At 28.5% G+C, this 15,193-nt stretch overlaps 1 protein-coding gene across 1 annotated transcript; it reads left to right on the top strand.

Moving 5' to 3' along the window:
- Positions 1-5,966: 5,966 nt before the first annotated feature.
- Positions 5,967-8,227, top strand: LOC133778675 (dof zinc finger protein DOF4.6). The gene is made up of 2 exons (XM_062218679.1): positions 5,967-6,203; positions 6,664-8,227. Exons 1-2 carry the CDS (start codon positions 6,180-6,182, stop codon positions 7,621-7,623), a joined length of 984 nt encoding a protein of 327 aa, XP_062074663.1. The 5' UTR covers positions 5,967-6,179; the 3' UTR covers positions 7,624-8,227.
- The last annotated feature ends 6,966 nt before the right edge of the window (positions 8,228-15,193 follow it).

Below are 15,193 nucleotides of genomic sequence, written 5' to 3'. Positions count from 1 at the left end.
AGAAAAAGAACTAATTGCTGCTATTGTGAATATGGTTATTGCTGCTGTTATATACAACATCTGGAGAAATAGAAATAGGTGTTTTCATGATGGTTATTCTTTGACTGTTGTGAATTTAGTACAGGAAGTAAAATACACAACTAAATATAGGCTTTACATAGTGACCAATAGTCAGCTGTCTGTTAAAGACCAAGTGTATATTCGGAACCTTTAATGTAATTAGTTGAGTATCTTGACTGGTTTGTAGTTGGCAGGTGTTCTTGTTTGTTTTTGAGTCTTTGACTCTCATTTGTATTGTTCATTTGTTCAATAAAGTTTATTTTTCTTTTTGATAAAAAAAAATATATATATATATAAAGAAGTTGATGTATGATGTAATGTAAAAATTTGAGATAAAAAAAAAATAATAAAGTAATTTGAAAAAAAGAGTAAAACATCTATTAGCACTCTAATATGCTCCAATTGTCGGTAAGTATTACATAAGTTCCAATATATATTTATTTATAATATAAATATATGTTAAATTAAAATCGATTCATAATCCACAAATGTCGTAATAAGCTATTTAAGAAGTTAGGTACAAATATATCCTTTCAAAAATGACTCTGAATAATTAATTACATTAAAAAAAAAAGATTTTATTTGGAACAAGTTATTATGACACAAGTCACTTCATAATAACTTGAGTGCTTCAATGAATAAAAATATATATTTTTTAACAAACAAAAACCAATGAATGCATTTTTCTTTTTATTTTCTAAATTCAACCAGAAATAGTAAGCATTTATTCAACAGTCAACTAAAATAGTGTAATTGAAAAAAAATAATTGAAAAGAAACTATTAAAACACTCCAACCTCAAATAGTCTTATACATATTCAAGCTTTTGAAAAGTGTATACTTATTTTCATTGAAAAATATAAATAAATAGTTAAAAAAATATTGTTGGAAAATGATGTTTATTTATTTATTTATTCATTAATTTGCTTGTTTTAGCTACAAACACAATAAAATCTAGTTTAGTTTCAAAAAAATGTGTTTAAAACTTTTGTGTGGATAAATGATTGGTTGACAATGTAGGACAAAATAATTAGTAGCTTTTTTTTTTTTTTTAATATTTGAGAAAGTTAAACTGTGACAAAATAGGATTTAAGGTAGTTGGGATAAAGAGGGAAATTGTCTTCAAATCATAGTTAAGGATCACACCGTCCAATGATCGCCACGTGTAAAATGTTGAGAAAAAGCACCAAGTGGGATCTCTTACAAAAGTTTGGTAAAGCCAATGATGTCATATATAGGAGAACCCACGTGGGCCTCCACTATCGATGTAGATTGGGCCCATTTAGATCAATCAAAAGATATGATTGTAATGACAAAAAGTGAACAAATCAGAGCCGTTGATTCAATATCTCTCATTCATGGTGTCATCTAACAGGGTGGCGCACGTGTCACACACACCCCATTTCGAATCTTAAGTGACAAGTTAATCATCTGCTTTGCATGTGAGTGGTTAAGGCTGTGTTTGGCTCAAGATTTTCACATCATCACCAAGACTATGTTTGGATAAACTCGTTTTCTATTGTGAGTACATCTTTTTAGGTTAGTTTTAAAGCATTATTATTACAAAAACATAAGAATAAATAACATTTTTGTTCCTGAATTATGACTACTATATGATTATGTCTTCTAAATTATTCGTGATATTAAAAATTCCATCTGAACTAAGCACATTACTGAAATATGTGACTTATGTTAGCTTTTGTCCTAGGTGGCTAACAGATTGATGATGTGGCATTTTGCTTGAACAAGAGCAATACTTAGAAAGATAGCTAACAAGATCCACAAAGAAAGAACAGAGTAGTCACTACTACAAATATAGGCTTTCTCTGCGCTTTTTTTATAACATTAAATTAAAAACGCAGAGAAAAGGTTCAAATGATTCTGAAACACGAATTTGGAAAAAAATAGACTTTTCTCCGCGGTTCCATAAAGAAAACCGCAGAGAAAATGGTACCTTTCTCTGCGGTTTTCTTTATGGAACCGCAGAGAAAGCATTTACCCTACATAAAACCCTCGACTCACAACATTTACTCATTCTTCTAATTTCTTCCATTTTGGCAGACCCGAGAGGAACGGCGCAAACCCTTATTCCCCAGCCACGGTTAGTGCTCTTTTCACATTTTTTTTAGTTTTTTTTTTCATTTTCTTCCATATTTAGGCTACAACTCATGTAAATATACATATATATTGATTTGTTTTGAAGTTTTAGGGGGAAAATGAAGATATATTGATTGAGTATAATGTGTTTTGAATGTATGTTTATAGTGTGATTTTCAAGCTTTTTTCCAAAGTTTGTGAAGGAATAAAATACATTTTTATTGTTTAAATCATGTATTGATCACTAAAACTTAACTTTTTGTTTTTTTTTAATTATTTCACTTTTTTGTTATTTTTATATTATTTATCTAGTTTATATATATTTTGATTATGTTAATATTAATTATGTTTACTCCTTAAAATGTATTGTATTTTACATAATTTTTTATGAAATGTATATATATAATATTGAAAAATATTTATCAAATTAGGTTATAATATTGAAAATATATATAATTATATATAATCGAAATTGAAAAATAATTTTTTTTTATTAAAATAGCTTTTTCTGCGGTTGTATGAACAAAACCGCAGAGAAAGGTACCCTTTTCTCTGCGATTGTGTTGAATAAACCGCGGAGAAAAGGGTACCTTTCTCCGCGGTTTTTTCAACACAACCGCAGAGAAAAGTGTGGCTTTTCTCTGCAGTTTTCATGCTACTTTTCTCTGCAGTCGAATACACTGCGCTTTTCAATACTCTCGAAAACCGCAGTGTATTAAGTAAAAAAACCGCAGAGAAATACTTTTTTTGTAGTAGTGAGTGGTGAGACTGAGCTGAACTCGATATATTACTTTCTAGTTTGAAAACCCTAAAACTAAGATCGAAAACTCAATGCAAGAAAAGATTCAAGATTTTTGTTTTTTTGGGTGTAAAAAGACATGTGGTCGGGGGGAAAGCCATCAAACGTCTTACAGATATGGCTCGATCCAACTCTAGTGATTCTTCTTTGATCAACATGCACGACAATGTCAGTATTCTATCGATTTTTAAAAAATTATATTGGTGTCATTAGTATAAAAGAAAGATTGACATTCAAAATATGTCTACCATAAAGACCAAGCATTATAAGAAGTTTTGATAAAATATAAATGATGGGAAAAAAAAATAATATTACCCATTCATTATGGATTATAAAGTTTATTAAATAAATGAAGGAATATATGGTTTTGCAACCGTCATCATATTATTCAACGTCTCTTTTGGTTGACACAACATTAGGTTCTTTAAATTGCAGCGGTCAAAACTTTTTAAGAAAATATATATACATGCATAAAGATAAAGTTGTACCTTTTTTTTTTCTTTCATACTATAAGAAAATGTGTGCTATAGCTTCTTCTAATATGAATATATTATAGTATACATATAATTAACATGCACATGTATATATATAATTAACATCTAACACATGACGCATATAATATACATAGGGTAGCACTTCCATAGGGTAGCACTTCGGTGCAGCTAAGGTACTGTTTCAGCACTTGAAAAAAAGAAAAATAATTTTTTTTATGACAATATACATCGTTATTATTTAAAATATTTTGTAAATTTTCAAAAAATTTTGGATAGTTTATGGTGCCAGAAACAAGATTGTTGCATGTGTGTCTATTTTTTGTATATGCGTGTAAAATTCAACTGTTTGAATCTTGTTTTTAGTACGGTAAACTATTTAGAATTTTTAAAAAATTTATAAAATATCTTAAATAACAATAATATATACTTTCATAAAAAAAAAAAAAATTATTTAAGTTGGTTTAGCTGCACCGAAAGTCTTGCCCCGTATATATTTATATTGTGTGTGAATAATATGATAAGAATAATTATGAGCAGTAGCCCCAAATTCTTATACTTGGAGTAGAAGTTTTGACTTACAGCACATATATATATATAGGTGATATATACAAATTACAAGAACATCATTGTAACCATAATTGTAGTAGAGCCAGCTAAGTTAGTAGTCTCTATACTATATAATCAATTCCAAGCCACTTCACATAGTTTTCTTTTTGACAAATACTTGATTGGGACAAGTGTTCCACTAAAACAGTGATTACAGAAATGAAGAAAATAATGAATAGTTTAACCAAGAAATTATCTTTTTAATCGATGCAGGATATTATTATTGATGTAATTTAATATTGAATCCTATTTATTTGAATTTAATAAGTAATCTGAAGTATCGTCAATCAACCATAAAATGTATGTCACCTCATGTAATATTAGACAACTTAAAATATCAAATAATAATCATAATTTTTTATTTGATGAGTTTGGTTTGGTTATTAGTGCTAATTAATAACTTTTTTACAAACTATGATTTTTACTCAATAAGGAAATTTAAAGCAGCCCAGTATGAAACTGCATGCACCATGTTTGGCTAGAGCAAGCAAATTAATAATGGAGTTCTTATAAAGTTTGGATTTTTAAAGAAAAAGAAGTAAAAATATTTCAGTCAAGTCTCTCTCTTTTTCATGTTCCTGTAAAATCTTACATACAATTTTGGGTCTGAATTTATGGCCTCTCTCTATCTCAGAAAAAGGATCTGAAAATGAGTAAATGGCAAAAACAAACAGCCAAAAATATTAATAATACAAATATATACACTCATATATATATATATTGGAATTTTGGTAAAATTTTATATATTTTTTTATTTATTTTATATCATAATTTTATTTTGATAATTTTTTTATAAAACCACATACTAAATACTTGATACTCCTTGAAAATTGAGAAAATATCATAACAAAAGCTTCTCGGTAAAATGACTTATTTTTTAAAATTATTTTGCACTCTAGTTTAGTTTTAATAATTTTTTGCAAAATGATATTTCATAATTTAGACAGGTGGTTGAAAATTTTAGACAGCTGGTCGAGACCATTTTGCAAAAAAATTTCAAAAGTAGGCCAGAATACAAAAAAAAAAAAAAAAAACTATTTTCACTAATTTCTCTTATAATAATAAATATACAAAAATATTATTTTGCAAAATATATTATAAATTCACACACAGTACTTCACATAATATATGTATATATATATATATATCCAAAATACATGTTTTAAAGGGTTTTGGAGGGAGAATAATCAGTCAAATGGGATTCTCATTATGTTTCATCATTATTATTTTTCAGTTGTATAGACCAAATTGGCTTTTGTTTTTAAAATTTGACAAAATTTACTACTTCACTAGACAATTGAGTCCCATTTTGGCTTGTTTTGGTCCATAAAAAATTGACACCCCATCATTTGATTATTTTAGTAGTCAGTTTTCAAAATGAAAACAATTTGGATTGGATGAGATTGAAGTTTAGTCAATTTTATGGAGGCAGGCACCATCATTATCTCATGTAAATTATTTTTCTCTTTTTTGGGAAATTAAAAGACTAGTATATATTTGCTTTAATTATACCATATATATATATGTACACATTGTTTATATATGTGTATATATATACACACACACACAAGAACAAGCCAAAAACTCAAACTCAAGATCAATCTCTAGAAACCAAATAATACTTAGAGATATCTGACCTAACCCCAGTTTTTCTGCACCATGAGTGGTGTATGTGCATATATATATATACATGTATATATATATATATGTGAACATATACAAAGCCTTGTAGCCACCCACAAAGTTTCATATAAAAACTTTTTAAATGTGACAATCACATTAAACTATTAAATCTGCAGACAAATATTCCCACTCTGAAGTTTAGAATAAAATAATCCAAAATATAAAAAAATAAAATAAGAAAAGAATAATATTATTACAATATATGTTATAGAACACAAAATAATGTAGGACTCTCTCTCTCTCTCTCTCTCTCTCATACTCACAACTCATAAAGCAAGGGTCATACTAACACAATAGAACGTCCACGCAAACAAACCCTTCTCTCAAAAACATTCCTTTCCAAGCATTAGAACACCTCTCTCCCAAAAAAGAAAAAAAAAGTGATCTTTTTCTCTCTTTCAAGATTTACAGTGTCTCTCTTCTTCTTCTTCAGTTTCATCCATGGATACAGCTCACTGGCCACAGGTATAGAGATCAATTATATATATATATCACAATTAAAGGTGGTTTTTTTATGAACTTTTTCAGCTAAAAATTTGATCTTTCTTCGTGGGATTTTTAGAGTAATATCTTTAGAGAAAAGGGTGTTTTTTTTTTTTTTTTTTTCTTCTTCTGCAAAAAGATTATGATGTTCATAAACAAGGGTTGTATAGATAGTGGAAGAAGTCCCCACCTTGAATTGGATTTAGTTTTTATCGATTCTTCTTCAAAATACAAAAACTTTATTATTAACTTTTGGTTAGTAAGTGATAAAAAAAGAAAAAAAAAAGAGTAATCTCCTTTTTCAATTTCTTTTCTTTTCTTTTCATTTTTTTACTAATCTAAAAAGCAACTAAATTTTTGTTTGTTTGTCTGTCTGTCTGTCCTTCTTTCACATGAGTTGATCAAGTTCTTTTCATATTTTTTTTTTGGTTTGTGATGATAGGAAATTGTGGTGAAACCACTAGAAGAAATAGTCACAAACACATGCCCAAAGCCTCACCATCATCATCATCATCTTAATCAAGTACAACCTTCTTCTTCTTCACAAGGTTGCAGTTTGGAGAGAAAAACCACTACAAGGCCTCAAAAAGAACAAGCCCTAAACTGTCCAAGGTGCAATTCAACCAACACTAAATTTTGTTACTACAACAACTACAGCCTAACCCAACCCAGATACTTTTGCAAGACATGTAGAAGGTACTGGACTGAAGGTGGGTCCCTCAGAAACATCCCAGTTGGAGGTGGCTCAAGGAAAAACAAGAGAACTTCATCTTCATCACCATCTTCATCACCATCATCATCAAAGATCACAGCTTCTAGGCTCCCTGATCTGGTACACCCTCATCTTCAACAACACCAATTGAGCCAAGCCCAAGATCTCAACCTTGGTTTCCCACCTATGATCAATAACAACAGCATTGAAAAACACCATATCTCACCTTCTTCTAATACCTCTCCAACCAGCACTACTACTAGTACTACTACCACTAATAATAATACACCAACAACAACAACAACTCATTTCTCAGCTCTAGAGCTTCTCAATGGCCTCACTTCAAGAGGGTTCAATAGCTTCTTGCCAATTCCAGTACCAGATCCCAATAGTAACTCAGTATATAACACTTCAGGGTTTCCTCTAGTACCAGAATTTAAGCCAAGCCTGAATTTTTCTCTTGATGGGCTTGGAATTGGAAGTACCACAGCAGCAGCCTATGGGAGCCTGCCAAGTGTCCATGATCAGAATAACACCAGTAGTAGTAGTAGTGGGAGGCTTTTGTTCCCTTTTGAGGATTTGAAGCAAGTTTCAAATGCCAATTCTGCTGGGATTATTGACCAGGATAATAACAAGGAGCAAGGTGACTCAACTGGGTATTGGACTGGAATGTTGGGTGGAGGATGGTAAAGAAGAAATAATTTTTTTTTTTTTTTGGTTTTTTTTTTTTTTTTTAAATTATTAATTTTCTCATTGTGGGTATGCTTGTTTGGATTTTCTTCATCATAACTAGCTAACAGTTCATAGGGTGATACATGGGGTTTCTTCAATTTGCTTTCTTGATTAGTTTTTTCTTTTTTTGATTATCTTTTTAATTAGTTTGTGAAAAACATATGGTGGGATTTTGAAGCTTATTTTAGATTGGCTTCAGAAAATGGCTGAATACTACTACTACTATAGCTACTGATCATGGAGAGGTATAGAGTACAAACTCTATGAAAGGATTAGAAGAAATGGATTATCTCAGCTCCAAGGTCATGAACCCAGAAATTTTTTTTTAGGGTATTATTATTATTATCATTATAAAACTTAGTTATGTATGTAATTTTTTTCTTCTATCAAGTTGTACTATAGAGATGTAGTAGTAGATAGTAGTAGGTCAATGGGACAGTCCCCCTATTATGTGTCATTATTGGTTGGCTTTGGTATAAGAAAAAAATTTAAATAATAATGTATAATGTAAAACTTTTGTATGGAGAGTTTAATGGATATGCATTAATGTACTTTTTTACCATTATTATCTTATTATTAATATAGCTCTTATAATAATAATAATCGTATCTAATAAACCAACTTGGCTTTGAGAGAATTCTACTGCCATTACAGCAAATCTCCACATGAACCATGTTTAAGACTTAATCTCTAAATTCCAATCTTTAATTTTCTATGGATTATGCATTTTTAGACTTTGTATTTTGTTTCGATATATATTTGGATCTTATATTTTTATAAATTATTTTTTTAATTTTGTATTTTTTAAAATAGTTTAAATAAATTATCAAATTCGATTTTGATCAAAGTTTTTTGAACTAAAATCATAAATAATTTATCATATTAACAACTCAGACAAAAAATGGTCACTTTGCTTAAGAATTGTATCGTTATATTTAATTTTTTGTTCGTCAAAATTAAAATTAAAAACTTATTTGAATCATTTTTACAAAATACACAGTTCAAGCAATGAATCAAATCGTTATAAGCCCTTTTTCTATTTTAAGAAAAGCTACTAAGGATTTATAATGAGTTTATACATATAATCCAATCCAAACCAAACCAAACAGTTTAATTAGAAGACTCACTCACTCACTCACTGATCAAAACTCAACCATTATTTTCCTCGAATGATCATTGCTTTCAATGCTCTCTTTCTCTTTCTCTTCTTTCTCTGTTCTGTAAGTGAAAGAAAGATTGAGAAAGATCTGACAAACCCTACTTTCAATGGTCCTTAGTTGGGTCCCACAAAACATTCCTCTTGGCAAGTGTGCTGAAGAATAATACACCCCACTAAGTTGATCCATCCAGATCTACACCTTACATTTTTAATATTTTATATGTTTTTATACACATTTTTTTTATATATGTATATTTATATATATATATATAAATGTCTTTGGTTCTTTGCTGTAAGCCACTTAGCGTGCATAATAACCTATATATGTAACGTTAGATGTACTACCACCCTCTATCATGGAGGTCTTTTTCCAACCCAACTTAACTGTTCATCTATATAAACCCTTCTCTTATATATACTATGCTTTTTTTCTTTTTTTTTTCATTTTCATATCTATTATTTTCTACTATTTGCTTTCTTAGAATATATATTATATATTCACAAAATATCCAACTAGTTAAGCCAACCATATGTATGTATGATGTTTATATATTATGTACCACACTTTTTGTCCAAGTTGACAAACTATATACATTTCATATTCCTTAAACACCAAGAATAAAAAAGCATGCATAGTTCTATAAAAAGCTACCATTTGCCTAGAATTTTAACTCTCTCCCAAAATGATTATTTAGGTAAAATCTTGGGTGCAGTCCCCAAAAAGAGGCACATCGGTGCACTCCTCTTTAGTTTTTTGTTCGAGAAGTATTTTCGGTGGATTTTTTTTATAGCAGTGTATATTGTAGTTATTTAGAGTATTCTACAAATTTTTATGAAATTTTAAATAATTTACTGTAATGAAAAACAAAGTTAAAATAGATTGTTGCACACGAGACTATTTTTTTTTATGCGCGTGAAAAAGTAGCTTATTTGAACATTATTTTCAACATTTTAAATTATTCGGAATTTTCTAAAAATTTATAAGATATTTTAAATAACTATAATATACACGATCATAAAAAAAATTACGCCGAAAATACTTCTCAATCCAAAAATAAAAAAGAGGATGAACCGGTGTGTCCCTTTTTGAGGAGTGCAACGAAGACTTCTCTATATTATTATTATTAAAATAATAATTTAAGGATAGGAGAATACCACGACAAATATACCAATGCTTGCAAGTTTCTTGCTTTTGAAGATAAAATGGAAATATTTGTTTAATGAACCGACGATTTGATAAGCTTAATTTATTATTATATAATACTAATTGACGATCAAATTAAAGTACTTAATTATTACAATAATGTTTATCTATATGGGGCTTCTTTATATGGACATATGCATGTGCCATGTGTGTATGAATATATATATATATATATATTTATAACTTAGCATGGCCACGAATAATATTAGGATTATGCACTTTCACATCTTCTGAAGTTTAGGTGATAAGAGAGTTGTAATTAAATAGTCATTTATATATAAAGAATAATGATACGTGTACTAAAATTATGCACCAAAACATTATACCAATTGATGTAATACTATTTTTTAAAACAATGGATCCTGCTTGAAATAAATTTGATTGGTTAAAATGAAATTGTCACGTCAGTTGGTGTAATGTTTTAGTGCATAATTTTTGTGCACATATCATTACTCACATATAAATATAAGGAGTTTATTGGGTGAATAATGATATATGCACTAAAACATTACACTAATTGACGTCATACTGTTTTTTAAAATAGTAGGTCCGGCCTGAAATAAATTTAATTAAATGAAATTGTCACGCTAGTTTGGTAATGTTTTTGTGCATAATTTTGCTGCTCATATCATTACCAAATAAGTAGGGGCAAATTTGTTTTTATGCTTGTAGAGAAATTATATCAAATTGTACGCTCTGATATTCAGTCTAGGTCTTTTATGCAGCTCGAGTACAGCTGGTTAGCTAAGAACAGTATTAAAGGACCTACAAGTTGGTATCTCCTCTGCGAAGGCAGTGCGACTCCCCATGTAATAACACGAGCTGAGGAATACGATGTATTAAGACACGAGTTGGAGATGCATGTGAAGCACAGCGTCCTTGACACGAGCTGAAGTTATGTTTAGGTCGGGGTCGCTATAGATCTGTCATTTTCAGGAACCTTTATAAACCCGAATACGTTATATATAAACGTTCGTGATCAGACATCACATGTCTGTTTATCCCTGAATTCTCGGATACGTAATATAAACGTGCATAATCAAATATCACATGTCCAATTATGTCAGACTACCCATGATCATTTTTACCTAATGACTAGACCATACCTTAATGTAAATTATAATATTCATCATTTGTCTAAGAATGGTGACATGAAGGATTTATACTCACGTGATGACCCCGATCCCTATCCTAGAATGATTCTTCTATAAATACTAAGACCTTGGATAGGGAGGGGGTTGAGTTTTTTCTCTGTAATGCAATACTCTGCAAAAATTTAGAGAGAAATATAGTAATAACATCGATTCGTGGACTAGGTGGATTTTAAACTCCGAACCACGTAAAAAAGAAACGAGTATTCTTGATATTTTATTTCTAACATCCTTAAGCACTAATTTATTCCAACTAATTTCATAATACACTGTTAGCGAAAAAACGCGTCAACACAAATTTATTTGGGATAACATATCAAGGGATAAATGGGTGATTTGATTTTTATTTATATTTTAGCAATTATAAATTAGTGTAAATATTTTTTTAACAAATTAAATTTGTATTTTTTCACGGTTTTATTTTAGTAAATACAATAAAAGATACATTTTTTAAAGAAAATAAATTTAGTATGGTTTTTGCACTATCGTGTGCCAATTTTGTCTATTGGTAGAAAAGTACATTATAATATTAATTTACATCAGCACCCACATTATATTAATTAACTTATTTATATTATAATATACATTTTATTAATTATATGTAAAACATAATTTCATTTGAAAATATATAGCTGTAATGTATTATAATGATTTTATTTCCTTTTTTATAATAAATTGTTTTTTTAATTTTTTAATATTACTTCACTGATAGCCGTTTCCTTTTTTATATTATTTGTCTTGATTAAAAATATATTTTATATTAAATTGATGAAACAATCAATTTTAAATGGGGTATATGTTGCCTTTTTGCTTCTAAAAAATTAAGTAATTAAAAGAATTATATTTTTTCTCTCTCCGTTAAATAAATATTTTTTTCTTCCTTAATAAACTTAATATTAATAAACAAAAATATATTTAATAAACATAATATTGATTAAAGAATAGGATACTAATTAGAATAGTATATTCTATTATTATGATTATTATCATTCGCCCAAATATTAAATCCTTATTTATCATACTTTTTTTTCTGCCTTTTTAAAAAATAAAAAGATTCGGTATTTTTTTTTCACTTTTAAAGATTGATCATAATCGAATGTATTTATGTATTTTAAAAATTAGATTGACATGAGCCAAGTTGTTTTTTTATCTTATCAAAAACTCAAGAATTAGTATTAACAAAATTAATCTTTTTGTTAAAAAAATTATAAGATTTCCATATTTGTCTAATTTTTAATGTTGATACATTTATATAAATGGAAGCTTCTACAATTTTTTCCGGTGTGTTTGAGGAATAATTGATAATTACCATATAAATATATATATATCCATATAATTAAACTCATCAATTTAATTTTTTTAAAAATATATTAAATTATTTTGGATAAATTTTCTCTACAAATTACTAGCTTGTAAGATTCAGTGGGACACATATTTACTTTTAAAGATTGATCATAATCGAATGTATTTATGCATTTTTATTATTGGTTTTATATTTTTTTAGACCCTGTGTTTTGTCTCATTATTTGTTTAGACCCTGTGTTTTGACAAATTAATTTTTGGACCATGTGTTTTCTAAAATAGTTCAAATAGACCCCTAAACCCGATTTTGATCAAATTTTTTTGAACTAAAATCCCAAATAATTCATTAAACTAACAACTCAGAACAAAAATACAGTCATTCTACCTAAGAACTGTGTTGTTATACTTAGGGGTGTGCACGGTGTGGTTTGGGCGGTTTGAACTCTTTTTAATACACCACGCCACAAGTGCGGTGTAGTAGCCAGAACACACTGTGCGGTGTGATTTCGTTGCACCAAACCGACCAAACCAAACCATTTTTTGCGGTGTGGTTTGGGTGGTTTTCTACGGTGTGAGTGTGTTAAAAAATGTATGAGATAGAGATGGTGATAGGGAGGAGGCGCAAATGAGATGAAAGAGGAATAAGTTGTTGTTGTGTATGATGTGTTAGAGAATAAAGTTATACCCTAGTTTAAGTGGGCTCCTAGTTTCATATTGGGTTACTAAAAAATGGTATATATGTAAAATTTAATATTTTTTAACAAATTTGTAAGTATACGGAGCGGTGTGGTGCAAACCAAAATTTCACACCGCCAAACCGCGCACCGCACCGCATCGCATCGCGCGGTTTATTTAAGATACAAACCATACCGAACCATTTCATTGTTGACACCGTGGTTTGCGGTGTAGTATGGTGCGGTGCGGTCGGTCGCCGCGGTTTGCTGGTTTAGATGCTCACTCCTAGTTATACTTAATTTTTTGTTCATCAAAATCAGGTTTAGGGACCTATTTGAACTATTTTACAAAATATATGGTCCAAAAATTATTTTGTTAAAACACAGGGTCCAAATAAGTTATGAGGAAAAACACAGATTCTAAAAAATTATAAACTCTTTATTCTTTAGATTGACATGAGCCGAGCTGTTTTTTTATCATATCGAAAACTCAAGAATTAGTATTAACAAAAGTAATCTCTTTGTTAAAAAAATATTGTAAGATTTCCATATTTGTATAATTCTTAATGATGATATATTTATATAAATGGAAGCTTTTACTATTTGGGATTGTTTTGCAGTGTGTGAGAGGAATTAAGAATAATATTTACCATATAAATCCTTACAATTAATTCTCATCAATTTAATTTTTTTTTAAAATTTAAAATTCTTTTGAATAAATTTTCTCTATAAATTACTAACTTGTGAGAATCAAAAGGACACATAACAAAAAACTATTACTACTGTACAACGTTTTTTTTGTTTCATCAACATGTTGTCCAAGCAAAAAATGACTATTGTCTTTCTCGTGGTGTTCTTGATTTTCTCCCTAGGTAACTATTATTTTTATTCATATATATATATATATAATATAGATGTACTCACAAATATTCATCTACTTTTCTTTTAAATATGTCATATTTTAATAGTACGTTTTCATCTGAAAATAAAAATTCATGATTTAAAAAAAAATTAATTAGTCTTCTCAATTTTTTTCTACTTTTTGATCCATTTGAATTCAATAGTTTTATGCCTCTTTTCTTGAATTTTGCTATTATTTTATTTTCATATTATTAAGTAATTAAGGTGGTATAAACTTATATCATATGTGATTATAAAAGATAATAATTAATCAATTAATCCATATATATAAATATATTGGTTTTTCAGGAGTGGAAGATGCAAGAGGAGCAGATTGTGTATACCTTGATCATCAATGCAAAGATAAAAAAGAATGTGGACCACTTTGCAAAGCTAAAAATTATAGTGAATTTGCTGTGTTATGCGAACAAGATCCATCTAAATCACCTAAGGCTAGTCCGTATTGTTGTTGCCTAGTTGATGCACCATAACTTTTACACGTTGAGACATGTAATAAGTTCTTATGAACATTTCAAATTGTGTCATGAATGATATATTTCCTCGTACTTTATTTGTTTGTTATATTTATTTTATAGTCTTTCGGTGAAATGATTTATTTTTTGAAGTCATTTTGTACTGGTCAAATTTTGGTAATCTTTTGCAAAAATTTTTGATAGAGAGACTATTTTGCAAAAAATTATCAAAACTAAACCAAAGTGTAAAATGACTTAAAAAAAATGCTATTTTCACAAATTACTCTTATTTTATTAGTAGTGATTTTCTTTTCTCTAATGATAAATTATGAGTTTTTATCACAATGTTGATCATAATAAATTCAAAGGATTCCATTTTCTAATAGTTGGATTGATTCAATAAATTAAGAATTTTTTCTAGATAATTTTAAATTTATATTTAGTATAGCTTTTAAAATTTACAACAATTATAAATATCTACAAAAAAAAATATTAAAAAAAAAATTTGTTATCAAATTTGTGAAAAATATTTTCTAGTAATATTTTTCCTTAACGAAATCTTAATGTTATGAAATTTGTCGACATTTTCTTTTATTCACTAGTGTAATATTTTATAATACTGAGAGCCCTATGCATCCATTTGCTTGAAATTTCAGTTCAAAATT

Source organism: Humulus lupulus, chromosome 5 (genome assembly GCF_963169125.1).
Source record: "Humulus lupulus chromosome 5, drHumLupu1.1, whole genome shotgun sequence".
In the NCBI taxonomy this organism is placed as follows: domain Eukaryota; kingdom Viridiplantae; phylum Streptophyta; class Magnoliopsida; order Rosales; family Cannabaceae; genus Humulus; species Humulus lupulus.
Note: the sequence above shows the minus strand (reverse complement) of the source record. Positions and strands in the feature narration are given on the sequence as shown.

Bases quoted from the DNA above. Each gene is read 5' to 3' on its own strand.
- LOC133778675 (XM_062218679.1), top strand. From the start codon at position 6,180: ATGGATACAGCTCACTGGCCACAG. The intron at 6,204-6,663 runs GTATAGAGATCA...TTGTGATGATAG, and splicing joins ATACAGCTCACTGGCCACAG to GAAATTGTGGTGAAACCACT.